This window comes from Carcharodon carcharias, chromosome 18, assembly GCF_017639515.1.
Source record: "Carcharodon carcharias isolate sCarCar2 chromosome 18, sCarCar2.pri, whole genome shotgun sequence".
In the NCBI taxonomy this organism is placed as follows: Eukaryota; Metazoa; Chordata; class Chondrichthyes; order Lamniformes; family Lamnidae; genus Carcharodon; species Carcharodon carcharias.
The window spans coordinates 35968062-35995741 of NC_054484.1; the positions used below are offsets into that span (position 1 = coordinate 35968062).

The window sequence follows — 27680 nt, forward strand, 5'->3', positions numbered from 1 at the left end:
TTGTACACATTTACTGCTTTGAATTTCCTACTTCCATAAAGTAACAGATTTTAAATATTCTCATTTTTTTCCCATTTCCATATGCTGCATAACTGATGGTCTCTCCTGATTAGGATTGGTAAATTTGGGATATTTTGCGATGATATTAATGCTGGCTAAGGTGTGCTGACTGTTGCACACAGTGTATGATCTTTCCAGAGCTATAAGGGAAAATGTCAGCTGACTGAAAATTGGAAGTGACCCAAATTGGAATTGAGCAATCCAGTTAGTTCCACTCCCCCACTCTTGCCCCATATCTCTGAAACTTTTACTCCTTCAAATATATATCGAATTTCCTTTTGAAGGCCACTTTTCAATCTGTTTCCACCACCCTATCAGGTTATGTAAAGATGTTTTTCTTTATGTCGTCACTAGTTCTTTAGCCAATCAACCAAAATCTGTGTCCTTTGGTCCATTGGAAACAGTTTCTCTTTACTTACTCTGTCTAAAACCTTCATGATTTTAAGCACCTCTATCAAAGCTCCTCTTCTGGCTTTCTCTGTGCTAAGGAGAATAACCCTAGCTTCACAGTCTTTTCACATCACTGTAATCCCTCATTCCATTGGTCTAATGAAATTTTAAACTCTTTCTACATTGCACAGAGGGAAATTTTCCCTTTTATGCTTCCTTGAAGGCTGTGCAGAATAATTAAAGGTCAACTAATCCAAGACATTTCTTGTGTAGATTATGATGGCTTGGTTGCATAAATATATGCACAAAGTTCCAGGAATGTGGCAGCTGCTAACCTGCCTCTCTGACCAGAACATTACATCTGGCACTATAAGAAATTAAGTCCTCAGGGTAATAAGTCCCCAGGCTTTTCATATGGAAAGCTCCATTAAATTGTCTATCGTTTAATGATGCAAGCAGCTCTCCCTTGATGTGACCATTCACAATAGAACTTTTGTCATAATTCTGTAAAATACTTCTACCTCCAGCCATGTGTTCTCCTAAGCAGATAATGGATTGCCTGAATGGTAGTGAAAAATGGTAATAAAAAGCTCACGCATTTTACTTTATCTCTCTCTCTCTCTCTCTTCAGGTACCATGCCAAAGAGGGCATTGGCGACCATGGACTTCCATGTGTTGGTCCTTGGTTATGCTAGGCAAGGTACTGTGGTGGTTTGCTGTTGTCTTATGCAGGTTCTGGCTGACCAGGGGACTCTCCTACTCTTGCTGCCTGTCATAAGTATATTGGAAGGATTTACTAGTTGCTACTCAACCTGTATGGCCACATTGTAAACGCATCTTTCATGGCCAGCAAGTTCCAGAGTGGAACTTAAACCCGGAGCTTCTGGCCTAGAAACTACCCACTGCACCTCAAGAACTCCTGTGTGTTTTACTACATAACAATAACTACACTTTAGGAGCAATTCTTTAGTTGTTGTGTGATTTGGAACATTCTAAGGGCATGGCGACATTGTAAATGCAAGTTCTATGTGACATGAAACATTTTACAGTATAAGGGCTTGTAACACACAATGAACTTCTGAGTTACAGGAGTAAAGATAATCAGAATATGAAGAGTGTATTGTGGCCTCAATGTACACTGTACAATACATTGTACAATAAGCTTCCACTGATTTTTTAAAAATCTGACGTGAATTTGAGATGGATTGATTGTGTTCACACTGCGAGAATATTGCCCAAAATGGCATTTCCTAAGCCACTGACACTTTCAGACTAAATTCTCCCACTGGTGAGTGGTAGCACTTTTAACCCACCATCAATTTAAGGACTTACCCTTTTTAAATATGTATAAATCCAAACATTTTTGCAATCATTTTGCCTAACGGCAGCCATTTTTACTATTCCTTGCCAGACTAGAATGGGTGGCCTGACTGCCAGAGGGGATATATGAGAAAACTTTCAACAAATATTCTTTAAAAAACACAAACACACAATTGAAATGGTGTACTTCTTTTGTTAGACCATAGGTAAGACACGGTCAAGAGAGTGGTCAGGCTGCAACCTTGACAGTTACTCTACAAAGCAGGCAAATTAATAACAATAGTGAACCCAACCACTTGATTTTCCTGTTTTTGCCACAAAATACTAGATAAAAACTACCTTAAACGTCGTCAGGGTAACTAGAACCACTTGGTGGTTAGCCTATTTTTGATTGCTTTCATCAGAGACCACATGTGGTAAGACTAGTCCTAATTGCTACCCATTGGAAAATCAAATCCAGCAGCTGTGTCAATGGAAATGTTGTCAACATAAATGTTTTAGCATCAAGTCTGATCACAAAGCTGCTATTTAATTTTTCTAACACACTGCCAGGATAAAATTATTGTAATTTAAAAAGGATGTAAGTCATTACCCCAGAACCCAAATGGCGAGCTGAAATGCTCTCTTGAGGCACCCCATTCAGGAACAGCCTTAGAACTGAAAGCCTTCAATGCAAATACCAGTGAAAGTGATTGGTTGTAAGGCACACATTGGTCCAGAATGCTGCAAATATTCTACTGAAAAAGCTGATATTTCTGTCCAGGTTAGATGATTCTGCCAAATGGTTGAGACATACTTCTCCTGCGGATATCTGAGCCAACTCTGCTCAGGCAGCCACTAAAGCCACTAAGAAACCACACTTTTTCAAATAGACTTTGATTTATGGCTGGCACTTTGTGCCTTTTCTTTCCATAAGAACTCTTATGTTTATACCAAACAGTCACTTGTTTTCAACTCCATCCATATTTTGGGATTCCCTTGTGCTGGGGTAAGATATTAATAACATATTTATTGAAATGGAATATTGGCATGAGACGACAGTTTTAAAAAAAACAAAATATGTATCGACTTGCAAGAGGCAGATGAATATTTAATGGTATTCAGTCAGCTAGAATATTACTTCAGTGATTAATGTCGGAATTGGAGTGCTGAAGGACAGTAAAGGTAAAATTCGGTCTGTGATTGGCAGTTAATTTTTCAGGAATATGGAAGGGACAATGGCTTGGATTTTGTGGTCAGTGGCAAAATGACAGTGACCATCACTGACATTGAAGAAAATACTCCACAAAGCCTTGCAAACTCTGTGGCGTGGATTTCATCTTTTTCAATGTTAATTTGATTCTGGGGGCAACTATTGGCAATCTCCTGTATCCAGCAACACTGATTTCATTAGGCAGGTTAAGCAAGCAATCACATTGGAGAATTCTCACAGACAGCAAACCAGGGAGTAACGAGGTTATTTTATCTCTCGTTTTAAAAAATAATTTTATAGAAAACTAAATAAAGATTGGGACATATGCATGGGTTGAAAGTAGAAGCTGAAATATTATAAACAATAAATTATTAGTTGAAAAATCTGATTTTAATGAAATGGAGAAATTCGACTTTTTACAAATATAAAATTAGTTTTCAGGGCTAAAGAGGTTGTTCATCATTAATTTATGACATGGTACATCACTAAAAACCCAGTTAGGCCTCATTCAACAAGACAGAAATTTTTCAAGGTTTTTTAGATCATAAATAATAGTATAAAAAGTGGAAGTTCATACTAATTCAATAATTTCTAGACTTCAACCACATGCCCTATGGAGGAGTGGGATAGCATTGCCAGCAACATCTGGAATTCCATGTTTATCTGTGCATGTGTGAATGCAAGATGTTGCAGTCAGTTTCACAGATTAACAATGGTGAATACTGACAGTTTCATGGTCATTGCAACCATAGAATCTGGGCCTATGATCGGAATTATTTTAGAAGGCCGTAACACAATTAGGGTTATGTACAATCTGTAACATCTTATTCAAATACCTTTTGTTCTGTTTATATCTACCCAAATGATTATGTTGATGCCAGAAATTGGAATTTAACAATGTCTTTGTGTCAGTAGCCAGTACTTATATAGATAGTATTGCTGAAAAAAGAGACATGTCTAAGCTTTTCATCTTGCACTCATCAGGACACCTGCAAGAAGACCAATATAAGGGGGAAAACAACAATTTATACAGTATGTGATGAGAATGCTGATTGGTTGGCAAGTGGCATTGACCTGACCAATCAGGGTCAAGCTGCCTGATTTAAGTTTCAAACAGTGCTTGGGAGTTAACTGTAAGTCACCATCAGTGGTACATTCTCCATGGCAACCACTTGTCAACCAATCAGCACACTCTTCACATAAAGTATATATTGTTGTTTTCCCCCTAATATTGGTATTCTTGTGATTGTCTTGATGAGTGTAAGATGAAAGGCTTAGACATGTCTCTTTCTTTCAGCAGCACTTATATAGACTTATTTAGTTGTGTTAGTTTCAATGGAACACAAGGAAAAGCAAATATATATGAGAAATAGTCTGACATCAGAGGTCACTGTATTGCTGAGAAGTAAATGTGACTGGGAATGTCTGTATTAAATTTACATTTACCATAAAACTTTATGAAAATGGCTATGGATATTATTCCAGTCTGTGGATTATACTATCCCAAAGATTAATAGCTTAAACATGAATGCAAATCACCAAATGATGGTTCATAATGTTTATACAGAAAACAGATCAGTCACAACATCTACGACTAACTTAATTACAATGCTAAGAATCTGTGAGGAAAGATCTGCATATAGAAAGCTTCACTGATGATGTCGAGGTCTTTCATTTCTACACAAGAATACTCACTGTTGTATTCTATCTGTTTAAATAGCTTAAAGTTCTGTGACTGCTAGTGATCCATGTGAAGTTTTAGTTACTTTGCTCCGTTTCGTGTTCTGATTCCAGTGGAGAGCTTTTTTCCGGGCATCTGCCTAATCTGTATTTTAGCTGATCACTAGGAAGTGCAGGAAGTAATTCTTTGAATTTTTTAATATATCTCTTCTCAACTCAATTGGAAAGCATTTCACTTCAACCAGGCACATGGAGAAATGAAAATCTGATTATTACTGATACCACATGGAATGAACACACCAGTTGTTACATTTCCACATCCTGTGCAGAAGAAAAAATGAATAGGTAGTGACAGCATAAACGGGAAGCAGAAATCTGAACCAATCTGAATTTACTCTTCCCTCTTCCTGCTTCAAATTTCTTGTGATCTTGTAAAATTTTTAATACTAAATTAAATCCTGCAACAATTTCAAAGTAAGGATCTGACTACGTTCTGGTCCAGGATTGATTATCAGAACTTAAGCATGTTTATTCATTCTGAATGACATGCTCAATGGACTAGCTGGTATTTTCCTGCTTGTCATTTTTGCATGAATATGATGCTTTCATTTTCTTAGTCAAAAATCTGACCTACATGGAAAATTCTAGTCAGCATAACTGGATTTCTTGTCCAGAAATGGATTTGGACAGTTTTGCCAGCTCTAGTTGGATGTATTCCAGGGTGTTTTATCATGTGGGGTACCTCCCATTATTATGACATCACCTCTTGGTTCTTTTTTTTAAAATTTGTTCACGGGGTGTGGGCGTTGTTGGCTAGACCAGCATTTATTCCCATCCCTAATTGCCCTTGAGAAGGTGGTGGTGAGCTGAATCTATTGCCCTATGTGGCACTGTACTTTTGGGAGAAGTGTTCATTGTGTAGGGGTTGCCAGGAAAACTCTAACCCTTTCTTTCATTTCATGTATGAGTGATATTGAGGACTCTACCTGGGTACATCAGCCGAGCCTTCCAGTCTGCCCAAAAACTGCACATGATTGTGAAGAGTAGATGCCCAATCCCCTACGAGGTGCTTGCAGCAGTGGCCAGGAGATTGTTTAATTCCTGTCGACTCCAAGAAAATCAGGGAGGGTTGAAAACCGTACTTCTAGACTATTAGTACTTGTAATTATGCAATCTGTTCATTTGGAAAGACAATGACCATTTATTTAGCTATGGTGCATCTGGTTTTGTGCTCCAATGAGGGACAGAAATTTGGCATACCAAAGAAGATAGTCTGGTCCCTATTCTAGCATTATATACTATTCTACGATGTAACAATTATCCCAGTTCAACCTTCCACATCATGAAGTTCTTATAAGGATGCAGGCGCTAACATTTTAATATCTGAATTCTGCTCTGAGAATCTGAAAAACTAAAGGCTAGCTGAGCATTATTACCACATATCTTGTTGAATCATTTTTAAACCATAGCATGTCTGTGGACACACATTTAACAATAGATGGGTTGTGGCAGAAAATACAGGAGTCATTTGCAACGATCTACTTAGCACAGGTTGGAGATAAAGCCAATCTCTGAGACCCATGCTCCATGGCAGGAGCCTTGCCTCACAAAAATACCCCTGCAAGGTAAACAAAGGGGATATTGTAGCTCTGTGTTATTCATATTTTCCCTTCATCCTACAACATGCTGAATATATTGCCTTATCCTTTCTTCTGTGCCTGGGCCAATGTATATGTGCACCATATTCAGATGGCCTGATCTTGTAAACTTAGGCAAAAGCAGGCCGGCCACCACACTACATGGAAACTATGCGCAAGTGCAGCTTCCCATAGTGACCACAGCAATTCTTCTCCCACTGTTGGACTTAAAGGTTTGAACCACAGATATATCCTTCCATTTTAAAAAATTCTGTAAATTTTAAATGTATGTGCTGTTGGTAAGGCCAACACTTAATAGCTCTGTGTGCTAGCTCCTTCCATGATGGATCTGTCCCTCAATAATCCACATTTATTTTATCCTTACATCTGCTGACTACATTGTTTCCATTTTTCAGTATATTCTTCAACTTTATATTCCCCTGTAGCATTGAAAATATTTCTGTATCTCTTGCCAATCATACAATACCACCAGATTTTTCAAATTAAATCAATATTATATCTGTGTATGCTACAGAGACCAAGTAGATGAAATTCAGTAGAACACAAAAATAGGTGTAGACTGTAGGATTTATTTGGCCGGTTTAGTTCTGCTTCCTGCTTAAGTACTAAGGGCATGATCACTCATGTACTCACAATTTGGAATAGTAAGGGCCAGTGTTCTGTTATTTTGAAATATTGCAAACTAGCACTTTCCCAAATCACAGTTTAAAAGAGGTTTCTAAAGACGGGTTGTGGAATTAACATAGGGACTGAAGAGATTTATAAGCGTTAAACACTGAAGATTAAAAATGGCAGAGTAACACACTCTTTTGTTAACTTCAAAAAGCAAACAATCCCTAAGCAGCCTCTGTTTTTAATCAGCTAATATAATAATGAAATGTTCAGTTCTCTTTCTAAAAACAAAAATGCTCCTCCCAGTGCCCCCAGCAGGGAACACTAGCTGAGACATTATGGGCCCACAGCCGAACTTTTTTTTTGTCCAGACGGGCGAGGAAAGGGCTTTTGAGCCAGTGATTTCCTCACCAGTTTTGCATCAGGCCACCCAGTCGGGGATTTGGCCCTTATAAATAACTCACAGTGGGCCAGCCAATTAAAAGGGAGAAGCACTTGTCCTTTTAATTGCCTGTGAAATTAGGAGGCACTAAATCGGAAGTGGGAGTGGGAAGACAAGTTTTTATGATTTCTGAGCAAAGTTTTGTCTTACTGCGTATTACAGATGGGGGCATAGGTGTTTTGCCCAGTTTAAAGACCAGATCACTGTGGCAAAAAAGCAAAGAGAAAGGAAATATTTTATGAGATGGATAGCCACCATGTTAACCTCCCCATCCCATCCTTGGCCAAAAGTACTTGATGCATCAGACATGGTCAAGTAACCACCTCCATACTCTCAGATAGAGTTGAATCACCTGCAGACCGACACAATCCACAGTCCATGCAAGTGTAGAGAATCAAAATCCTAGCATGCTGTTATTGCAATTCAAAAGCCAACAAGAAATTAAATTATTTAGAATAAATGGCATAAGTGTCACATGCCTGAAACTAATCACAAGCAATAAGCAGCAGCACCATGCCAACTCAGACTGCCAATGCTCACACCCACAAAATGGAGGAAATAAGTAGCCTGGCACTTGACTTGAACATTTTGCTAAATATTTATTTGTAAATGGTTGCAGTACAGCAGCACAGCTATAAGATGGCAAGTGATAGTACGTAGAAGAACTAAACGTATAAAAGTGTAGCAGAAGATGGTTTAGATGCTGTTCCTTTTGCAGATATTTTGTGCCTTTAAGAAATTATTTGGCTAAAGCACTCCACTTATAAAGCAAGTGGAGATATTGCCTAATATCTGAATCTTCTTACTTCTTTGCATGTAGTGCAGCTAATTCCTTTTTGGCATGTTCACCCTCGTAAAGCTCTATGACTTTGGCATAATGGTTATTGGCCAGAAGACTGAAGACTATTTCAGATCAAAGTCATGTAGCAGGCAAGGATTATTCTGGAATCCCTGAGGCAGGGTGCGGGTGAGCAAAGGTTGGACTCTAAGATTGCCCAAAGATCTACCCTGAGATAAAATGCTCCACCAAGATCCCAATAATATCTTCAACAATAATTTTGTTTGAATCATGATCCCTGTTATACTGGTGCTCAGTTTCTATCCACAGTTGGCGTATGGGTATCACTGGCATTATTTCCACTCTACATTCTCCACCAAATTGAGGTGGCATGGATGTTTGTATTGAAATGAGAGCAACATGACTGCTAGCTAGGGAGAAGGTGTTGACCTGTATGATTTTATGCTAGTAATTACATACTGTGTCCATGTTAACTTTCAAGGCATATAAGGAACAATATCATTGGGTACAGCATCCAAATGGTGATATGGTTGCAGTTAATAAAATTTGAGAAAACTAGCAGTGCCAGTGAATTTTATTGGCCTGTCAAGTTTACTGTTGGTCAGTACTGAAAGCGATGCAATGATTGTCCCTTGTGAATAATGCAACCACATTGACAACGAACAACTTAGTGCTTATAATGTTTCCACTGCTATCTTGAAAAAAAACCAAAAAAGTTAAAATTGGAGGCTATGCTAATCTTGACAAGGCATAAGAGGCATGTGTGAAGTGATTCTGCTATGAATTTGGGTCTGTCATGGCTATCTACTCAGTTTTGACATTGTCACTCACTTCCTTAAGAAGTATGGTTGCCTACCTTTTTATATAAAAGCTGATCTGTACCTGCAAGCTTGGGAGTAAGGTCCAAATGTGTAATAGTGAAAACCCCCTTATGATCTGGTCTGATCTCTGTATTTTAAATTTGGTACTCCTTTAAATCTTCTGCATGTTGACTGAGCTAACAATAGGGGCAGGATTGTCGTGGACCTTTAAAAATGGCACGCAGGATCCAGGTGTAGAACACCCATCCCCATTTCCATCAGATTCAATTTTTGCTGGAAGGGGAAAGGGAATGGGGTGTGATTCACAAAGATAGGAAACCTGAACTCAGCAGGGCCATTTGAAGTCAATGCTAAGTTCAATCAGGCCCCATTTTGGCTGGTTCAAGGGCCTTAACCCACATTGTGGGAGTCACAAACTGAAGGAATAGATGTAAACACTCTTGAAGGTAAAACTGTCATAATCTGAAGTTTTTTAAATGCCCTACTCTTTAAACTTGAGAAAAAACAAGCTGCAGTTGAAAAGCTGCTGGAATGCTTTGACAGGCATGGGTTTGAAAAAGAAACGGTAGCATCTGGCCATGAAATGTTAATACAGCTTTTTTGTTGACATTTCCCAAAGGTCTATCATTATGAATGCTTGGCTGAATTTCAAAAGCTAGGAGTTTCTGAGGTCATGGTTTGATTGACAGCTTAAAGAGGCTATTAAAGGATTAGTTACCTTTGATGTGTGATCTGAATAGAGGATTTTTAAAATTTGTTTGTGGGATGTGGGTGTCGCTGGCTAGGCCAGTGTTTATTGCTTTTATAAGAGATTAATCACTTGAGGATATTTAAAAGCTTTGGATGGATTTTATGAATAGTAGTTTTTTCACCATCAAGTGTGTAGGAGTGAGAGCTGTATTAGATTGTAGAGGTTTATTTTATTTCGCCTCCACATGGCTCACGAGGTCTGTCCATGAGGGATGAATGGCTATGGAGGTGGCATGGAGGATATGAGGGGCCATGGTGGAGCAGATGGAAGGGATGGTGAGGAAGGGTGTGGGGCTATCAAGGGCCTAACAATTTCTAAAACAACTGGGGCAAAGTCACATAAAACCAAGGCTGACCTTCTAACCAGCCCACCTTGGCACCTGCCTGTCCCCCCGCATAGCCATCTACATTCTACTTCTGAGTCGGCAGGCCCAAGTCTATCCTACACCTGTCCCACCAGTCTGAAAATCATGTGTTTCAGTGTAGTTTTTAACGAGACGTGTCCAGCGAGTCAGGAAATTTCCTGACCCGTGCTACTCACCTCGATAGCTAAAATCTGGTCCTAGGTGAGGGATTGTTTAGCTGAGCTTCTTTTTTCCCCACAATAGGTAAAATATGCAGAATGCTGAGTGTGATGAAAATCACTAGACATAATAACTTCAACTTTTATTGTACTGCCTATGAATGGCCAATCCAGCATGGAAATGTTTTCCTTATCAGGTAAGCTTCTGGGTGCCAAGTGCATATTAAAATTAATCCTGTTCAAGTAAAATGGCCAAGGAATTTCAATCCTGACAGTAACTCCACATTTCTAGCAATCATCAGTTGTACCCCTTCTTTCCCTAGCAACTGGTTGTGCTGTCCCAAATCTTTTCCTTCATGTACACCTTCCTAATGTCGTTGGGAGGCAAATCCTTCCAGCCCCAACCCTCTTCAGCATTTCCTTCACCCTCCAAAGCAGGAAGCCTTACTTTAGTGAGGTATTATGTAGTAAAGAGCAGTTACAATAATCCTCAACAATCTAGCTGGTCTACCAGATTTATCCAGGTGCTTAAAATTTGATTGGCAAAATTCTGTAGTCTGCTCTAAGACACTTCTTTTAGTGACATAGGCCTCATTATGTATTATGTATATTGACCTGCTCTATCTGAGGATACTTTACCAATCATGACTGATCACCAAATCAGCCATCCTCATGTACTCTTCTGAGTTATGAGGGCTGGTGTAATGGATTGCCACATGATGACAGTGTCATGGAAACTTTGAAATTCTGGTATACACAAGTAGAATAAGGTGATTGACATCTCAAACTAGCTGAACATTAGCTGTATAAAATTGAAGGGATTGTCATAAGGGGGTTTGGGTGTCTCATGAGCTCTATGAATTTCTCCTTGCACCTGAGAGAGTCAGATCAGTCTATAGAATTGGATAGCTCTCCCTCTCTTTGCTTGTCTTGCATGGGATGTGAATTGCACAATTCTCTTGACTAGAGCACCAGCGAGCTATCACCTTAAGAACATGGCAAAAATTTCTAGATGCTGCCTGGAAGGATCCAGTCAGAAAGAAATGCTGTTTTGTTGATGTAAATGGGATTTCGGATTTCAGCCAGAAGTTGACCAATCTCCTCATTAGCCTCCTTAAAGAAGCACAGTCTTATGAGGCACTAATGGTCATAAAATTCTAGATAAGACCTTCCTAGTCTGTAAAACCTATTGAGGGTTTCTGTGCATGATGCCTCAGTCCAAAAGCCTCCAATCTAATTTTTCCATGTTCTTATTCTCCTTTTCTTAAGAATAAAGACATTGGCCCAGACCTGTGAAAATTTCTGTGACCTGACCCTTTAGCAATTTTTCAGCCGGGGGTGGGGGGGGTGGTGTCTGTTGTGGTGCTCAGTTTAGTTACACTGGCTAATCACTGAGTTACACCAGGTATTAACCAGTGTAACATTTCCAGGGTAAATATTCAGGTGAATCTAACGTGTCTGTCCCAAGACTCTGAGCCCCTGACTTCAGGGTTGGCAACAATCATGGAGGATCTGGCAAGTGGAAATCAGCCCATCAGAAGTTTGTACTTCCCGGGCTATTTCACAATGTGTGCGCACATTAGGATTCATACAGGGTCCTGACGTGCAACTTATGTCCAATCTCCGACGATCTAGATACCAGAAGATTTTGGCCATTCTCATTAGAAAATTCACATTTCCATGCAAAACAGCATTTTCTTTTTTTTATTTACAAGTGTCAGCAAGAAAATGAGATTATAGAAGAATGGATCTTGGACAGTGAATCCACAGGGCTGTAGAAGATTGTTCAGACCAGGGTGGCCAGGGTTTGTACAAAGGAAAAAGTCCCATGCTCATTTATTAGCAATAACACATTCTATTCAGCCACTGCAGATGCCTCAACAGCTAAATTGATTCACAAAGCATAGCAAAAATCTTGCATTTTAAATATGGTTTTCAGGACATTTCCTTTGTCCTGTACATTACACTCACCTGAAAAAGTGATTGCAAACAATGGCAAAAGCCAACTCTCAAACAATGAGTGTAAATTCACCAATCCTATGCCTCCAGCAGGCAGCCATGATTGAAGGGACAAAAACAAAAAACTGGAAATGCTGGAAATCCAAAACAAAAACAGAATTACCTGGAAAAACTCAGCAGGTCTGGCAGCATTGGCGGAGAAGAAAAGAGTTGACGTTGCGAGTCCTCTTGACCCTTCCACAGAACTGAGTGAATATAAGGAGAGGGGTCCCCCCCCTCCACCTTAAACCAGCTTATATTTCACCACTCTCCTTATATTCACTCAGGTCTGTGGAAGGGTCATGAAGACTCGAAACGTCAACTCTTTTCTTCTCCGCCGATGCTGCCAGACCTGCTGAGTTTTTCCAGGTAATTCTATGATTGAAGGGACTCTGTGCTCTCTTTGAAAGCTGTTAACCTGTGAACTTCTACATTTAACAATCCCCAGTAAGTATTCTCCGCAAATTATACCATAGTAAATTTTACAAGCCTCCAAGCCTACCTTAGAGCCTTGCTGACCAATAATCAGATTGGATAATCTGTGTTAGGAGTTGGTGGACCCTATCCAAGGAATTCCTAATTCTGTGGTCATTAAAAATGAAATGCAACATTTTCCCAACTAGGTTTTATATTCTAGGATGTAATGTATTGAGAATTCTTTTAAGGCAATGAACAGATAGATGTGGCGTTAGTTACATTCTCAACATTCTGCAAGAATATGATGCATTGCTTACAATTGTGAGGAATAAAATAGAACTTTTCACCTTGTATTTGGTTTTAGGTTTTCCACGGCAGTATGTGTTTGATTGGTGACAGTAAGAAGTTCTTCTGTTTTGTTGTCTGATCCTGTCATTTTTGAAAGAACTTCATACTCTAGAAGGCAAACATGAGAGGGTATGATGCACAATGACATGATATAAATATTTCATATCAGGGCTAAGCCTAAAAGGGAAGGTTACAATTAGATTCTCAAAGCCCAAGTGAATTTAATAGCACATTTTACAATTTCCTGATGTATATTTTCTACCCTGAAAACATTTTTCAGTTGGGAGGGTAAAATACTTCAGGCTGAGAGATTTTCATGACAGCATCAGGTCTAACCCTTGGTTTTAATATGTTCTTCTTCGCATGAAGAATGATTGCATCAAATGGGTATCTGGCTAGACTTTGGAGACAAAGGGCTTGATACTTCAACCAGGTAGGATGCTGTGACGGGTAGAGAATTTGGAACAAAATCCAATTGCCCCAGCATTCTGCTCTGTTTATTCAGGCAGTGAAATTCTAGTAGATGGAGAGGGAAGTGAGAGCGAATCTTCCACCGGCCTCCCACATTAAAGCTGCATGGCTAAAGAAATTCTTGGCAATTACGCCCAGTTTGTCTTGCTAATGGCTCAAACAATTTTTTCCCAGCTGAGGGCTGGCATGAATTCCATTAAGGCCCCAATCTTACACAGAAAAAAGGTAATTAATCTGCCTCACTTACAGGAGTAGGCCACTTGTCCTGAGAATACAAATTACCCCATCCCCAAATTGGGATGGGTGATGGGTTATCTGACATCCAGATGTTTGGCCCACTCCGCCAACAGCAGGAGCCTATCAGAATTTTCGGCCTAAAAGCTCTGAAACCAATTAAAGAAACTTCAGATGCTCTGCTGAGGAGGGAATTTGAGTTCTTTTGGGATTGATACAAAAACTTATTTGGACGATCCACTGTTAGAGCCTCCTAATTCAAAGGAGGGCTGTTTCTATAAAGGGCTCCTGATGTCACTGTATTTGAAAAGAAATAGATCAATAACAAAATCTATGACCTTTTAATAATGAAGTAATCATTAATGCTGGATAGAGCATTGAGGAGCTAATTTTCCTGACCTTTGCTTGTGAACAATGCCACTTTCCCATGAATATAGTTCAGGAAAAAGAGGCAGGAAGCCTGTTCCCACAATAGGTGAAGGCCCATCACAAGTGCATGGGCATGTACCTGGCCTACTGCCACACTTTCTTGCGACACTTTTTCACTGGCCACCCTGGTACTAATGGTCGACCCCTGACCACCAGTAATTGGAATTTACAAGGATTCTTGTAAAGGCAGCCAGATGGCTCCAAACTCTGTATCGGGATGTGAATTTATTTCCGTTTCTGCCAGCTTTGATCTGCAGTGGATGGGGCATGCACTGTAAGTTACCCTTAGACAATGTTAAGAGTTCAGGATAGGAATACGCCTGGGCAAGAGAAACAGACTTCGAATGCACTGTTCCTGTGCGGAACCAGGGCAGCAGAGATCCGGGAAAATCAACCCCTAATAATCTACTTGGTCCCTTTTATGTCTGAAACTTTTTAGTGAAATATGGGGTAATTTCAGATGTAGAATGTGGGACAGATTTCTTACCACAAATGTGGACTTGGAAAAAAATCTGTATACTGTTTACTTGACAAAGCTCACAAAATAATGGAAAATATTACTGCAACAGCATTGCAAGAACTATACACAGTAAAAACCATTATTTTGGGCAGAAAGAAGCAAAAATGGGGAGAATACAAGATGTGAAAGTATTACCACTGGCGGTGTCATTTTCGTTCTTCTCCCAGTCTACTATGAGGAAGGTAGGGCAGCCTTCAACAGTCACAAGTGTCAGGTTTGATGGTCCATATCGAGGAGCAGATAAGGCTTTTATATTTGTAATGTTTTCTTCAGGAAAATGTTTCAATGATTCAGTAATAGAACAGGGCATGTTTGGCTTTGTCATATATTTCACATAAGAACCTTAGAAAGGAAAGAAGCAGGAAAATAAGTCAATAATCTCTCTCCAGTGGAATTTTCTCACCAATTTAATGACAATAGTTCTGTACAGTATTAATAAAACATGGTTCCTTTTGCTAGTTAAACAATTGGTTCAAAAACATAACACATCCTAAATAACGCAAAATGTCTTCCCAATTTCCCAACCCATACACAAGAAAAAGATTTCACTATCTCTTTAACCGTGTTCTTCAGAGTCTGGAGTAAGTAGAATTCAGGTGCCGCCTTTCTTTTTACATATTCATTACATCCGCAACATGATACCCTCCATTTAAGAACACAAAACATGTAAAATGAAAAAGCCATTCAGCTCATCAAATGTATTTTTCCCAAGGGCCATGTACAATTTTCTCACCTTGAATTCAACTCAACTGCCTGAGGGAAGTGTTTGAACAAATGTTAAATTTGTAAAACATAAAACTCTCTGAAATGTTTCCCTAACTTCCAACGGTCAAAGCCACAATATCAATATAATATTACAATCTATTTAAAAAAGAGTTGATCAATCTGTTAACAATTTTTGGAGCAAGCAACACACACTTATTGTTCTGGGAGTAAAGTTTTTCTTCATCTCTACTGTCACTTAATGTCTCTGAATAGATGATCCAAATGCAAGTTATTGGGAGTTGGTGGCACATTGGTAATCCAGAGGCCTAGCTAATCCTCTGGGGGCAAGGGTTCAAATCCCACCATGGCAGCTGGTGGAATTTAAATTCAATTAAAAACTAAAGTAGTGGTGATCATTGTAAAAACCCATCTGGTTTGTGTTACCTTCTTCGGTTGCATTTTTAAAAAAAAAACACTTTTAGGTGAGCCCCTTCACAAATTTTTGTGGTACCACTTTTAGATGGTTAAACCCTTGTATCCAGGCGGATTCAAGCCTCTCTTACTCATTTGAGCCGTGATTTGATGTAATGATGGTTCGTCTATTGTGTATGTAATTACTATTTCCAGGAAACTGTGTTGTAAGCGATGCAAGCTATTACTTACTCCGTGCCAAAATTTAGGACTCTGTGCATCATTCAACTGTAAACCTTGTCAAAGCATGGAGAATTAAATTTTCATACCTCTGTGTCCTGTATCAATAATAGCGATGTCCAATTTGCCACATTAAAGTTTAAAGTTGATTTGATCACCGCTGGCACTCACTGAACCAGAACACTGGTGACATTGCAGAAGTTTGAACGATCCATCAGCAGTTCAAGTTGATGCTTTCAATTTAATGTTAAAAGCAATTACAGACACAAACATCCTTAGATTCCTGAAGATTTAGAAACTGACTAGTTGGACTGTAAGGAAACTTCATATAGGTGTAACTTCAACAATTTACAAGGCAATAAAAATTAATGAAAGGGTTGATTTATTTAGATTAGGAGAAGATGACTTAAGTGATTTGTTTCTTGATAGAGTCAAAATGAGTTTTAAAAATGCTGCTGACCTAATTGTGTCTTTGACTAATTGCTGTGTCAATCGTGCCCCATCTCTAAACACCACCTGCAAGCTAGCTGAACATTTATGCAATATTGCTGTTGGGAATCTTCATTACTTTGGGATAACCGGTGCAGAGCTCTTCACTGTAATGCAGAGATGAGCCTACTCATATACCCATTGGGCATCCAGTTAGCTTACCTCACAGAAGCAGCGCCAATCAAGCTGCAAGTTACTTTAATGTTTTCCCATAATCAAGACATAAAACTGGTAAGATTAGATCGCAGCAAATTCTTACACTTCCTTCATTCTATAGTTATAGGGTCAAACATTTCAGGCAGGCTTCATTTTTTTTATATTTCATTCAGTGATCACACATCCCATTGTTCTAGTCCTGTAGTTTGCAAGTAATAAAGGCTGACTGACCAACATTGGTCACCCGACACACAACTTCCAATCCATCTTTTCCAATTTTCCGCTATGCTCGCTGTGGTGCATCCTCATTATTGATCCAGCAAGTTATATTGTGAATTTGCCACCGCTGGATCGGAGAACACAATGGTTTAACTTACATTATTCACCAATAATATCGCCAATGTAGAAACTTACGGGCCATTGTGTTCTCACAGACCACAGGGGCTACTGCATGGCATTGGCCCAGATCTTCCAGTCTCTGGGTGGTCGTAACCGGAAGATACGCTGGAGGATCCCTTGGAAGCCCCGATGCAAGGACTTCATGGGAATTATCCAGGAAGTTTCAACTTCTGATGGCATTTCCCTGTGTCAGGAACCCTCCGAAACTCAAGAGTTAGAAACTTTGGATGGTTCCCACTCATTTGACAGAATATTTATTCAGGAAAAGTTACAAGGATTAAAACGAATTCTAACTCCTAAGTAACTATACTACTGACCAACCCCTAACCCCGACTCCCCACTGGACCCCCAACTAACCCTCTTGAACGCCCGACTAACCCTCCCCTCTTACCGACTAACCCCCCAACCCAACTATTGAGCAATTAAAGATAGATCCTTTATTATCTCCTCCTAGCAGACTCTCTCTACTGCTCCATGTGTGTATGGTAGCCTTAAGTGGACAAAATGCACAGTGCAATTTTCAATGCACTACGGGCACCTCTGTGAATTTTTAGTGGTGCCCACATTGCAAACTCACCTGAATGTGAGTCTATGTGGGGGTGGGTTTTGTCCAAATGAATGGTCTACCACTAAATAGAAGCCAATTATTATGAACAACGTGTCTAGCAGCATCTATGGAGGGTTAACATTTCAAGCTGATGACCTGTCAGACGAAAGGTCACTGTCTTGAATCATTAGACAGGATTTTGAATTTTGGGTGGGACCTCAACATTTGGAGAAAATCACTGCCGGGTGACTATTTCCCTAATTTGCATGAATTGGCCAATTAGTGCACAGAGGTCTGGCTTGATGCCCAATTAAGTATGGTAGACAGGCTCCTGAAACTGGAAGGCCAGTAGGAGGCCATCCAGCACTGAACAAGCACTAACCTGCCATTCAGATAAGAAAAGGGAGAGGGCGACTCCATCTTGAGACACTCTTCCTCCAACTTTTAAAAAAATACCTTCAGCAGCTAGGTCACCATTGTGGACGTGAATCCATGCACAGGACGGCCTCTGGCTGCAGTTGCGGTCAAGCAGGCATGGAGAGCCTCAAAGCCTGCCTGGAGTTCTGCACCACCATACCCCTATCTCGTCTTCCTTACTCACTTCCAATGGGGGCAAAAATTCTGCTGTATTGTTTCCCTCTCCACTGATGCTACCTGACCTACTGAGGATTTTCAGCATTCTCTGTTTTCATTTCAGATTTCCAGCATCTGCAGTATTTTAGTTTTCTTCCAATCGTTTTTTTTTTAATTCATTCTCGGGGTGTAGGCATCACAGGCTGGGCCAGCATTTATTGCCCATCCCCAGTTGCCCTTGAGAAGGTGGTGCTGAGCTGCCTTCTTGAACTGCTGCAGTCCATGTGTTGTAGGTACACCCACAGTGCTACTGGGAAGGGAGTTCTAGGATTTTGACCCAGTGACGTGAAGGAACGCCGATAAATTTCCAAGTCAGGATGGTGAGTGACTTGGAGGGGAACTTCCAAGTGGTGGTGTTCCCATCTATCTGCTGCTCTTGTCCTTCTAGATGGTAGTGGTTGCGGGTTTGGAAGGTGCTGTTGAAGGAGTCTCAGTGAATTCCTGCAGTGCATCTTGTAGCTGGTACACACTGCTGCTACTGTGTGTCGGTGGTGGAGGGAGTGAATGTTTGTGGATGTGGCACCAATCAAATGGGCTGCTTTGTCCTGTACGGTTTCAAGCTTCTTGAGTGTTGTGGCAGCTGCACTCATCCAGGCAAGTGGGGAGTATTCCATCACACTCCTGACTTGTGCCTTGTAGATGGTGGACAGGCTTTGGGGACTCAAGAGGTGAGTTACTCGTTGCACAATTCCTAGCTTCTAACCTGCACTTGTAGCCACAATATTTATATGGCTAGTCCAGTTTAGTTTCTAGTCAATGGTAACCCCCAGGATGTTGATAGTGGGGGATTCAGTGATGGTTAATGCCATTGAACATCAAGGGGTGATGGTTGGATTCTCTCTTATTGGCGATGGTCATTGTCTGACATTTGTGTGGCACGAATGTTACTTGCCACTTGTCAGTCCAAGCCTGGATATTGTCCAGGTCTTGCTGCATTTGGACATGGACTACTTCAGTATCTGAGGAGTCACGAATGGTGCTGAACTTCGTGCAATCATCAACGAACATCCCCACTTCTGACCTTATGATGGAAGAAAGGTCATTGATGAAGCAGCTGAAGATCATTGGGCCTAGGACACTACCCAGAGGAACTCCTGCAGTGATATCCTGGAGCTGAGATGACTGACCTCCAACAACCACAACCATTTTCCTTTGTGCTAGGTATGACTCCAACCAGTGGAGAGTTTTCCCCTTGATTCCCATTGACTCCAGTTTTGCTAGGGCTCCTTGATGCCACACTTGGTCAAATGCAGCCTTGATATCAAGAGCAGTGACTCTCACCTCGCCTCGGGAGTTCAGCTCTTTGGTCCACGTTTGAACCAAGGCTGTAAGGAGGTCAGGAGCTGAGTGGTCCTGGCAGAACCCAAACTGGGTGTCAGTGAGCAGGTTATTGCTGAACAAGTGCTGCTTGATAGCACTGTTGATAACCCCTTCCGTTACTTTAATGATGATCGAGAGTAGACTGATGGGATGGTAATTGGCCAGGTTGTATTTGTCCTGCTTTTTGTATACAGGACATACCTGGGCAATTTTCCACATAGCCGGCTAGATGCCAGTGTTGTGGCTGTACTGGAACAGTTTGGCTAGGGGTAAGGAAAATTCTGGAGCACAAGTCCATTATATCATTAAATTTATCATTATACATTTTATAGTTATCAACATCATAATCATCCAACATTTTAGCTCATCCATTTAATTTCTCCAAATCTCTCTCAAGAATTCCCAATTTCCTTTCCACTACCAGACTCAATTACTTAGTAACATTAATACATTTTACATTATTACAGGCATGCACTTAATATTTATTGGGGTTTTTCCGTTGCAGCAGGTTATTTTTTGTTATTATAGTGTGGAGCATATCGAACATAACTGTCGGTGGTTTCAAGATAGTGGTAAATATTTTGGTGGCATGAAGAGAACCTAGTAATATAAAAATATTGTGGCCATTTGGTTAGATTTTTTCTTTATATTTAACATTCTTTTTTCTCCCTGTTGGCACCTAGGTTTGCAAAGCCTTTGTGCCAATGTGACAAATGATTAATTTTGTTCCATCCAGTACCATTACTGAAACCAATAGGTTTTTCAACAGGGTTCCCTCATTCTGACATATTTCGAAAACAGGAGTAATGCAGGGCTGGTTAGGCTGCACACAAGATGCTCTGTAAGATACCTACATCTGCAGACACAAGTGAACAGATCTCAGTTTGACAGCTTATCAACAGAAGTGGAGTCGTCTCTTCCCTAAAGGAATTCTTGACTAATTGTAATACAGGTTGATTCTTTGGCTGTGCTTTAAGACATCCTCAGGCACTAGACTAGAAAAATGCAACCTCATTTTTTGGAAGCAGCTCAATCATGGTATATCATAGTCTATGTGGAACTGCATGGAAGTAGGCATTCCACGTTGAACAAGAATCAGCTTTGGCTAATTAGTTATACTTGCCAAGACTTCACTAATTATTTCCACACACCTTGGAATATATAGTTGCCAATGATCGGGATCTGGGCTAATAGAGACAATGCAATGATGTCCCATCTGCTGCAAGGACACCTGCAGCTATTATGCAGCAAAGGGACAGTAATGGTCAACTGTGGCCTCAAAACTGCCTGTAATTCCTTGCAGGCATAAAGTGATACTAACTTGTGGAGTGCAGAGGCAACGACAAAAAAATCTGGTTCCAAGCACCTCACATGCAGTATACTCTCCATATCAGCAGTCATCAAATAGGGATAAGGTACAGGGCTGCTTAGTATCCTGCCTGAAGAAATCTGCTTGCACCTTGGGCTTCCTTTTCCCTTAATTTTACCTGTTTCTCCTCAGTCCTTTAACTCTTCATCTTTGGCAAGGCCACTGATGAGTTTGGTTGTCTTTGGAGGTTCTGCAATATCTTTTAGAAATTTTGTTCCCTTACAGTGACATTTTCCTTTAGTTTTGTCATTTCTTTAAACCATCTTCCACTCTCACTCAATACTTTTCTCTCTATATTTTTAGAATTTGCTTTTGTATCTCTGTTAATGAATGGGATAAGGAGAATAGGGACAGAAACATCAGACTTGCTTTCCAGTTGGTCTACAGTCCACCAAATCCACTCTAGTGTAAACTGCAGCAAATGAAGAAAAGGTGAGTTCTTAATCATTAGGTATATGATGTATTAGAAGCTGATTCCCTCTTTATATTCTTTCTTTAAGTAAGATAAGAATATTTGAATGTGCTTAGCTGATGTTTCTCATGCAAATCCAGCTTCTATAACAAACTAGAAGTACTTTACTCCATACTGTTTATGGAGAGTATAATGAACAGAACTAGCTCCTGTGGATTCTGATGCCATTAACTTTTAATCTGATTTTAAATTAAATTTTAAATTAGCCAATTCACTCCACAAGCCTCAATTCATTTAAATGCAGTATATTTTCACAGAATTCCAGGATGTTTGAGGTGTGAACCATTGCACCCAAACCAATTTCACTGCTCTTTTAGATCAATACTGCTGACATTCTACAATAGGCTCTCAAGCAAGTTTGCCGTACTTCTGTTTTGACTACTCCACTAGGATAACATTTGTTATCCTTCAGTCTTCAGGTACAGTCCCCAAAATTCATGCAGTCCCCAGCAATATTAACCAGTCTCTTCTATTTCCTGGCTGATTTCTTGATGAGTCTAGGGTGTATCTTATCCAATGCAGGTGCCCTTCAGGCAGCTAATTCCTTGAGTTTCTTTGTAATGTATACTTCATTGATCTTTACATGTGTTATAGATTCCAAGCCAAATAAGTGGATCTGGACTTTGTCCACACTCTTCATTTTTAAAGACTGATGTGAAGAATACATTTAACATCTGCCATTTCCTGATTCTCTGTAATATTTCTACCCAATTTATCCCTCAAAGGAACTACCTGGCCTTTTATACTTTGTTTCTTACATAGCTTAAACAAATTCCTTGGATCCCTTTTGCTTCTGTCTACAATCTGGTTTTCTACTCTGCTCTTACTGCTAATATTCATTTTGGGTATTCTCTACTCAGCTTTGCACCAAAGCCAATTTTTTTTGTCTCAAAATTACTCTTGGTGATGTTAGTGGATGAGTGCTCATAGATTCTAACACTCCGATTGGCAGAAACTAAATAGCAGATGTTAGAGGCACCAGTACATAAATCACAAATTTTGAAAATCTGCCTCCATTGATTTCTTCATAAAAATCTTTCAAAAATTTGATAATGAACAGATTCCTTAGTTTCCACGTTACATATTGGGAATTATTGTATAACGATGCAGCACTGAAGGATGAGTACAATTTCTAGTTCAAAATGAAATAAAAGCAAACAATGAGAGGCTCTACACACCAATTCATCCTCCAGTTAGGATGGCACACAGACCAGAAAACTTTAAGAGGTTGGGACAGAAATAACAAAGATATTAACCACAATTTCCTGAAAAACCGGAAAGCAATTATGTCACAGAACTGTATGGTGGAAACCATTATAGTCTTATAAAGAAACAAGAAAAGAATAAGGAAGGAAATTATAGGCTAAAGAAGCTTACCTTGGTTGTGGATAAACTTCAACAGTTTGTAATACATAATGATATGAGTAAACACTTAAGAGAGTTGTGAGCTAATCAGGGACACATTTGTAAATGGCAGGTACTGCTTGACTAAATTGTTTTCTTTTGAAGGATTTGCAGTGGATAAAGATATGTAGAATTATATCAGATTTAGTAATGAAGAGGTTTGGAAAATTGAAACCTTTTCATTTGAAAAGGAAAGCTTAAGTGATTTCAGCATTTTTCAAAATTCTGAGGATTTGAGAGGATAAATAGTGACAGATTGTTTCAGCTAATTGCTGCATCTGTAACAAGGGGCACAGCCTGATGATTATCATGAGAAGAATGGTGGGGGGGGGATAAAATTAGAGGACTTTTCTCATATAAAGGGTTCTTAAAATGGGAAATACTTTAGCACATTTTAACCACTCAGGCAAAGACTATAACATCATGCAGTGCCTGAGTGTGTGTGTGTGGTGGAGGCAAATTCAATGGTGGCTTTCAAAAAAAAAGAGGAAAACCTTGCAGGGTTACTTGGAAAAGGTGGGGGAGTAGCACTCGGTGAATTGCTCTTGCAGAGAGCCAGCACAGACATGATGGGTTGAATGGTCTCCTTCTGTGCTATAACCATTCTTTGATTCTATGATTTTAAGGATTCAAATCTTGTTACAAAAGTCATAACCCAATTTAGTCTACATTCATTATTTGAAAATAAGATGATTTTGGTTGTATCACTTTTAACATCAGTTCTTGGAAACTCTTGCTTCTCTTCTAAAGTCCTGACTGATTTCAGCAAGTCCACAGTTATTTTTTATTAATGTAATTATTAATGTCATTTTGCATTAACAATTTCAATCTATTATCACAAAGTAATGATGTAGAAGTGATTGAAAAAAGTGATCTGTTATATGACAATTGTTTATCTTTTTTAAAATGTTTCGGTGATTTTATTTTAGTGCTCATCACAGTGAAGGTTTTTAATCCCTGTGTTGGTCGCCAAGGATAAATCTTCCAAAGGCAGGTGATAATGATAGGCAGGGCATCTCAGTGCTGGTGCATATTCACAGAATTTAGGTTTCATTAATTGGCAAAATCAAACACTTTGAGGTCAACTATAATTCAATCAATGCTAAATAGCTTCTACTTTTTTCCAAAAGTGCACCACTGTGAATTTTTATAGTTTTCACACCAACTAATCTTAGGGTTTCTCACTGTAAGTTTGTCAACTTAGTAGAGTTTAGACAGACTGTAGTCCTGTAGCTCACTTGAGAAAGGTTCTCAACTTGTTTCACATGATGACAAGGAGAGGAGAATTTTGCCCTGTTAACCTGTACGAGATTGAAAGCCAAGGCCCAGAGCAGAAACGACAGTATTTCCCACTGCTTCATACTGTCCAAGTCATGATTAAATTTAAACAGCTTTTGAAAAGTGTATCCCAAATCCTACGTTGTTTACCTTTTTATCCAATATGAAACCAAAGATAGAACTAATATTTATATAATGCCTTATCACATCTCTCAAACATCTTAAAATGCTTCCTAAAAAACAAATGAAAGTCATTGTTGTTACACAGGCTTATGCAGACAGACAAAGCAGACATTTTGCACACGAGGACCCACAAAGAACAATGTTATGAATGACCAGCCAGTCAGTCTGTTTGTTGGTGTTGATTGAGGGACGAATGTTGGTTAGGACACCAGGAGAACTCCCTGCTCTTCTTGAATAGTACCATGCCATTTTTAGTATCTACCAAAACCACATTAAGCAGCAGACGGGGCTTCATTTAATATTGAATCTGAAGGACTGCATCTCCGATGATGCAGCACTCCCTCAGTACTGCACTAAAGTGTCAGCCTAGATTATGTTCTCAAGTCCTGGGGTGGGGCTTGAACCCACAACCTTCCGGCTCAGAGGCAAGGATGCTACCAACTGAGCCAAGCTGACAGGAATACTGTACCTCTAAATCTTTCTTGCCCCTGGCCATCAATATTAGATACTGGGGTTGATCTGAAGACAGACGAACTTTCTGTAATAAATTTAAAAGAAAGCAATTTTAAAAGTCTTGAATTGACTTTCTGGTTTTGTGCACATAGTACCTGAAAAGACACATTGAAACTATGGCAAAAGAACAGAAACTGCTTGGAATATACAGTAAGTCAATCAGAATCTGTTATGAGAAAAAGCAAGTGAACCTTTGGGTGCACAAACTTAATCAGAACTTAAAAACTAAACATAACTAAGTATTTTAGCACTAGTAGATAAAAAGAGAGACACAGGAGAGGCAAAACTATTACTGCAAAATCTGGACTATTATGATGGCTAAACAGTCAGCGTCTGCCATCATTATTTCTCTGAGACTGAAAACAACTCCTGGAGTCTATGTGTGCAATAAAATCCAGGATTTGCCTCAAACAAACACAGAAAATGCTGGAAAAACTCAGCAGGTCTGACAGCATCTGTGGAGAGAGAAACAGAGCTGACGTTTTGAGTACATAAAGAGGGGTCATACGGACTCGAAACGTTAATTCTGTTTCTCTCTCCACAGATGCTGTCAGAGCTACTGAGTTTTTCCAGCATTTTCTGTGTTTGTTTCAGATTTCCAGTGTCCGCAGTATTTTGCTTTTATCCCAGAGTTTGCCTCTCCTTGCCCATAAGGTGCACTGTTGAGAGCCCTCCGGACTGCAATCATGTAGGAATCACTGAAAAGAGACCTTGTCCTTTTATGCTATTAGTCTTGCTGTAAAAACCCTTGAAAATGTTACACATTTCGTGTGTTTGGCATAGCAAGGGTTATTGTGGGGCTGGAGAATAGAGCTGCCCACAGTGTGACGTAAAGGGTCACATGACAAAGGCCCAGAGTCAGTCTAAAGTAAGCAGGAAACTGTGTAGAAGTAAGCATGGCGTTAACTCATAGTCTGGGCTATACTTTGTACATATGTGAGTAATTATGTGTTACCAATAAACATTACTTTTCAACTTTACAAGCCCTTGAAGCTTTTTATGAGACTTACTAAACGAATCCTTACAACACCTGTTGAATGAGGTGTTAAAGGTACTAATTTGATAATTACGGTTGAACAGCCTCACTAGCTCTGAAAAACAAATTTCATATTTGCGCAATGTCATATTTCTCTGTTATAATGAAAACTCATTTTTAAAATAATGGGCTGGATTTTGTGGTCAGTCACGCCACTGCTCATCATTGACTTCAAAGGAAGTTACCAACAAAGATCTAGCAATCCCTGTGGTGCAAACTTCCCCTTTCCTGATGCCAGTTTGAAGCTGGCACCAAGTCAAGGACATCTCCAGCTGTCCAGCAGCAGTGATGTTATCAAGCAGAGCAAGCAGCCGATCACATTGAAGCTCTCTTACAGACAATAAATCATCAAATCCCTTCACTTTTAACCTTTAAAATCTTACAGATAGTGAAATAAATGATTGGGACATACACATGGGGTTAAGGTAGGAGATAAAATATAATAAACAAACCCCTTTGAAATATTTTAAAGTGCGCAATTTCTTATCATAATGGGATATTTGACATTGAACAAATATAAAGCACTATTTCAAGCAAGTGTGGGTGTTTTGCAGTAATTCTGTTATAGTATGCTGTTAAAAACCCTCACTAAATAAGATGTAAATTTTTCAAGTGTTTTTACAGTGAGACTAATAGTGTGATAGTAAAAGTTCTTGTCAGTTCAATGATTTTGAATTGCTTGCATTCTAGGGTCCTCAACAGCGCACTCTCTGAAGAAGCACAGAATCACTGACAGTAACTTCTGGATTTCCATGTTTAATTGCTATCATGGCGAACGCTGACAATTTTGCCATCATTACTACCACAAAATCCAGGCAAGTTTTTCTGATATTTTAATCCCATTTTTATATTCCCAATATTTACTTTACTCTGATTTTTTTCACTTTTAATTAAAAATTTACAATGTATTTTACTTCCTGATTTGCTGAATGAGAAAACTATAATGTGATTGGCTGCTTGCACTGCTTGATGACATCACTGTTGCTGGACACCTGGAGATCCATTGGACTTGGCACCAGATTCAAACTGACATTGGGAAAGGAAAAATCCATGCCACAGAGACTACTAGATCTTTGTGGGCAGCTTTCCTTGAGGTCAGTGGTGAGTACTGCTGCTTTGCAGCTAACCACGAAATTTGCGCCAACATATACTCCAGCCACAAAGAAGAATTTAATGTGTTGCACGACAAGCAAACTGCTTAACAGAAAACTGTTAGATCATGTTAAAAATAATCTTAACATATCTTCCCATTGAGTTACTGACATGATCTTTTATATTATCTAACATTAAGCAAATTGCAGGCTACTGAACCTAATTAATGCAGAATTCCCTTAGTGCTGAATTAATGCATAGGCTTGGGTGATCTCTTATCCTGGGATAGGGCTTGGAGCCACATCCTTCTGACATAGAGGCAAAACTTCTAATATGTTTCTTTCCTTCCTCCTGTTATTCCTCCCTATTCTTTTCCAATCTTATGAAGAATATTTGCTTATCTTGTAGTTTTCAGTTCTGATGAAGCATATGGAACAGCAATTTTACTAGTCTTTTCTCTTTATGCATGCTGTTTGACCTGCTGCATTTTCCAGCTTTTTCTGTTTTCAATTCAGATTTCCAACATTTACAGTTTTTTTTTCTTTGAATTGACAACTTGGTCTCAGCGAATCAGAGCAAACAAAAATTTAAGATTCGACCGCTTTGAATTTATTTAGAAATCCAACTGGCTGATTCGGGTTCCCAACCGAAAACAGCTAAGGTACTTCCATAATCTCATGACACTATTATAATGTACTGCATTCTGTCATGGACACCTGAAAAATTTCAGAACTTAAAAATTAATACAGTTTAAGCCCACATTAATACT

General features: G+C 39.4%; 1 protein-coding gene across 22 annotated transcripts in view; it reads right to left on the reverse strand.

Moving 5' to 3' along the window:
- The window catches only part of LOC121290577 (target of Nesh-SH3-like), a 290979-nt gene that overhangs the window by 27923 nt on the left and 235376 nt on the right, over positions 1-27680 (reverse strand). For 21 of the 22 annotated variants that reach the window (XM_041211152.1, XM_041211169.1, XM_041211161.1 and 18 more), the window contains 3 exons: positions 24740-24808; positions 14800-15006; positions 13010-13118 (listed from right to left, as the gene is read on the reverse strand). In XM_041211152.1, coding sequence (XP_041067086.1) covers positions 13010-13118; positions 14800-15006; positions 24740-24808 — 385 coding nt within the window. The remainder of the gene's footprint in view (positions 1-13009; positions 13119-14799; positions 15007-24739; positions 24809-27680) is intronic. The other variant, XM_041211155.1, reaches the window with a different exon arrangement.